The 1,725-nt window shown below is 31.7% G+C and overlaps 1 protein-coding gene across 1 annotated transcript in view; it reads right to left on the reverse strand.

The window, feature by feature from the left end:
• The window catches only part of LOC107638104 (UDP-glycosyltransferase 74G1-like), a 3,472-nt gene extending 2,427 nt beyond the window's left edge, over nucleotides 1-1,045 (reverse strand). Inside the window, exon 1 of the mRNA XM_016341277.2 lies at nucleotides 335-1,045. Coding sequence (XP_016196763.1) covers nucleotides 335-985 — 651 coding nt within the window. The 5' untranslated portion in view covers nucleotides 986-1,045. The remainder of the gene's footprint in view (nucleotides 1-334) is intronic.

The raw sequence follows: 1,725 nt of genomic DNA on the forward strand, positions 1-1,725 counted from the left end.
ATTCTTTGTTAATATTATGATATTATTTTTTCCAAAAACTTAAATTGATAGAAAGAAGCAATATGAATAGTTATATCTTTAATATTATTCCTCAAACAAGAGTTTCTTTTTTACTTTGTTTAATTTTTGCGTAATTTTTTTCTCTTTTTGTCGTATGCTATTTTTTTTATTTATAGAGTTCATTAAGGATCAAATTCTAATTTTTTCAAACATAAAATTCTAATACCATATCATAATACTATTTCTCTCAAAATTTAAATTAATAAAAAAAATAACATAAATAATTAGATTTCTGATCATTAATACATTAGTCTTTATAATTATAATTGCTTACCTCTTTGTCCAGCTCATAAAATGAATTGCATAGGACCCAATCAGCTTTGTCAACGTTGGAGAATTGACCCACTACCAAGCCAAGCAAAGCCAAATCTTCATCATCACAATTGTGGAAGAAAGAAGGCATATCACAAAGTTGAAGTTTAGGCATAGAAGGAAGTGAAATTTCACTCTCAATCAGAGGAACCTTAATCTTTCCCAATTGAACATGATAATATATGCTATTCACAGCCATATTTTGAGTGAAGTAAGAAGCACCTACTATGCCAAATCTTTTGGCAACATCTAATGCCCATGGTGCCACTGAATCATAGATAATGCAATCTATTGGGTTTCCTAATTTAGCAAGCTTTTCTATAAGATCAACAAGGGTTGGTGGGCCCACTTGCCAAAACCGGCCCAAATAGGCCTTAAAGGTTCCAGCTTCACCGAACCCACCATTGTGAAACCCATCAGAGATTGATTCAAGTGATATGTAAGGTGGCACATTTTGTAAGGTCTTGGAGTAAAAACATGTGGTGGCTAGTGTTATTTTCACCCCTTCATGTACCAAGAGCTTTGAGAACTGAATCATGGGGTTTATGTGGCCTTGACCTGGGAATGATAACACCAAACAATGTGGTCTTGTAGCTATGGCTTTGGTCTCCATATGTATGTACAATATTGTGAAGGTGAAGGGTTATTTTCTTGCAATGTATGTGGGTGTTGGGAGACTAGTGTGTTTGTTAGGTTAACACTCAGCTAAAGGAGTTATATATATACAAGAGGAAAAAAGATTTGGCAATAAGAAAAAATATTTTTTCATTAGAAGTAATAATCAATTCTGTTGTTTTAAATATTTTCCCTCATGTTTAGTTATCATCATCAAGGCTATTTTTGAAAAAAAAAATCAAAATTATTATTTGTCAATATTAAAAATATGTAAATGTATATTATATAAATTATTATTTTGTTATATATAAATGCATTCATCACTAGATTTCCATTGAAAAAGTGAGAAGTAGGGATCGAAAATTGTAAGGATTTGAACTTATATCTTTTATGAATATTTAATCACTTTTTATTAGGTTATTTTTTTTAGAGTAAAATATTGTTTTAGTCATAGTTGTTAGAATTGAATTAACCTACTTGATCAGGCCGAAAAACTGACAAATCGGTCAAGAGGTTGGTCTGGTTAAGAAATCTGACTGTATAAGGAAAAGAATCAGTAAGATTCGATTCGGCCTGGTCGATTTTAGTAAAAATTCGTAAACTGAAGGATTTAAGAAATCCAGACCGATTCGAAGCATTTTTTTAAAAAAGAAACCTTAACCTTTGCTCGAAGCCTCGCCAACCCATCCTCACTTTTCCCTTTCAATATCTCACTTAGAGAGGCAGAGCCTCTAACTC

Source organism: Arachis ipaensis, chromosome B04, assembly GCF_000816755.2.
Source record: "Arachis ipaensis cultivar K30076 chromosome B04, Araip1.1, whole genome shotgun sequence".
In the NCBI taxonomy this organism is placed as follows: Eukaryota; Viridiplantae; Streptophyta; class Magnoliopsida; order Fabales; family Fabaceae; genus Arachis; species Arachis ipaensis.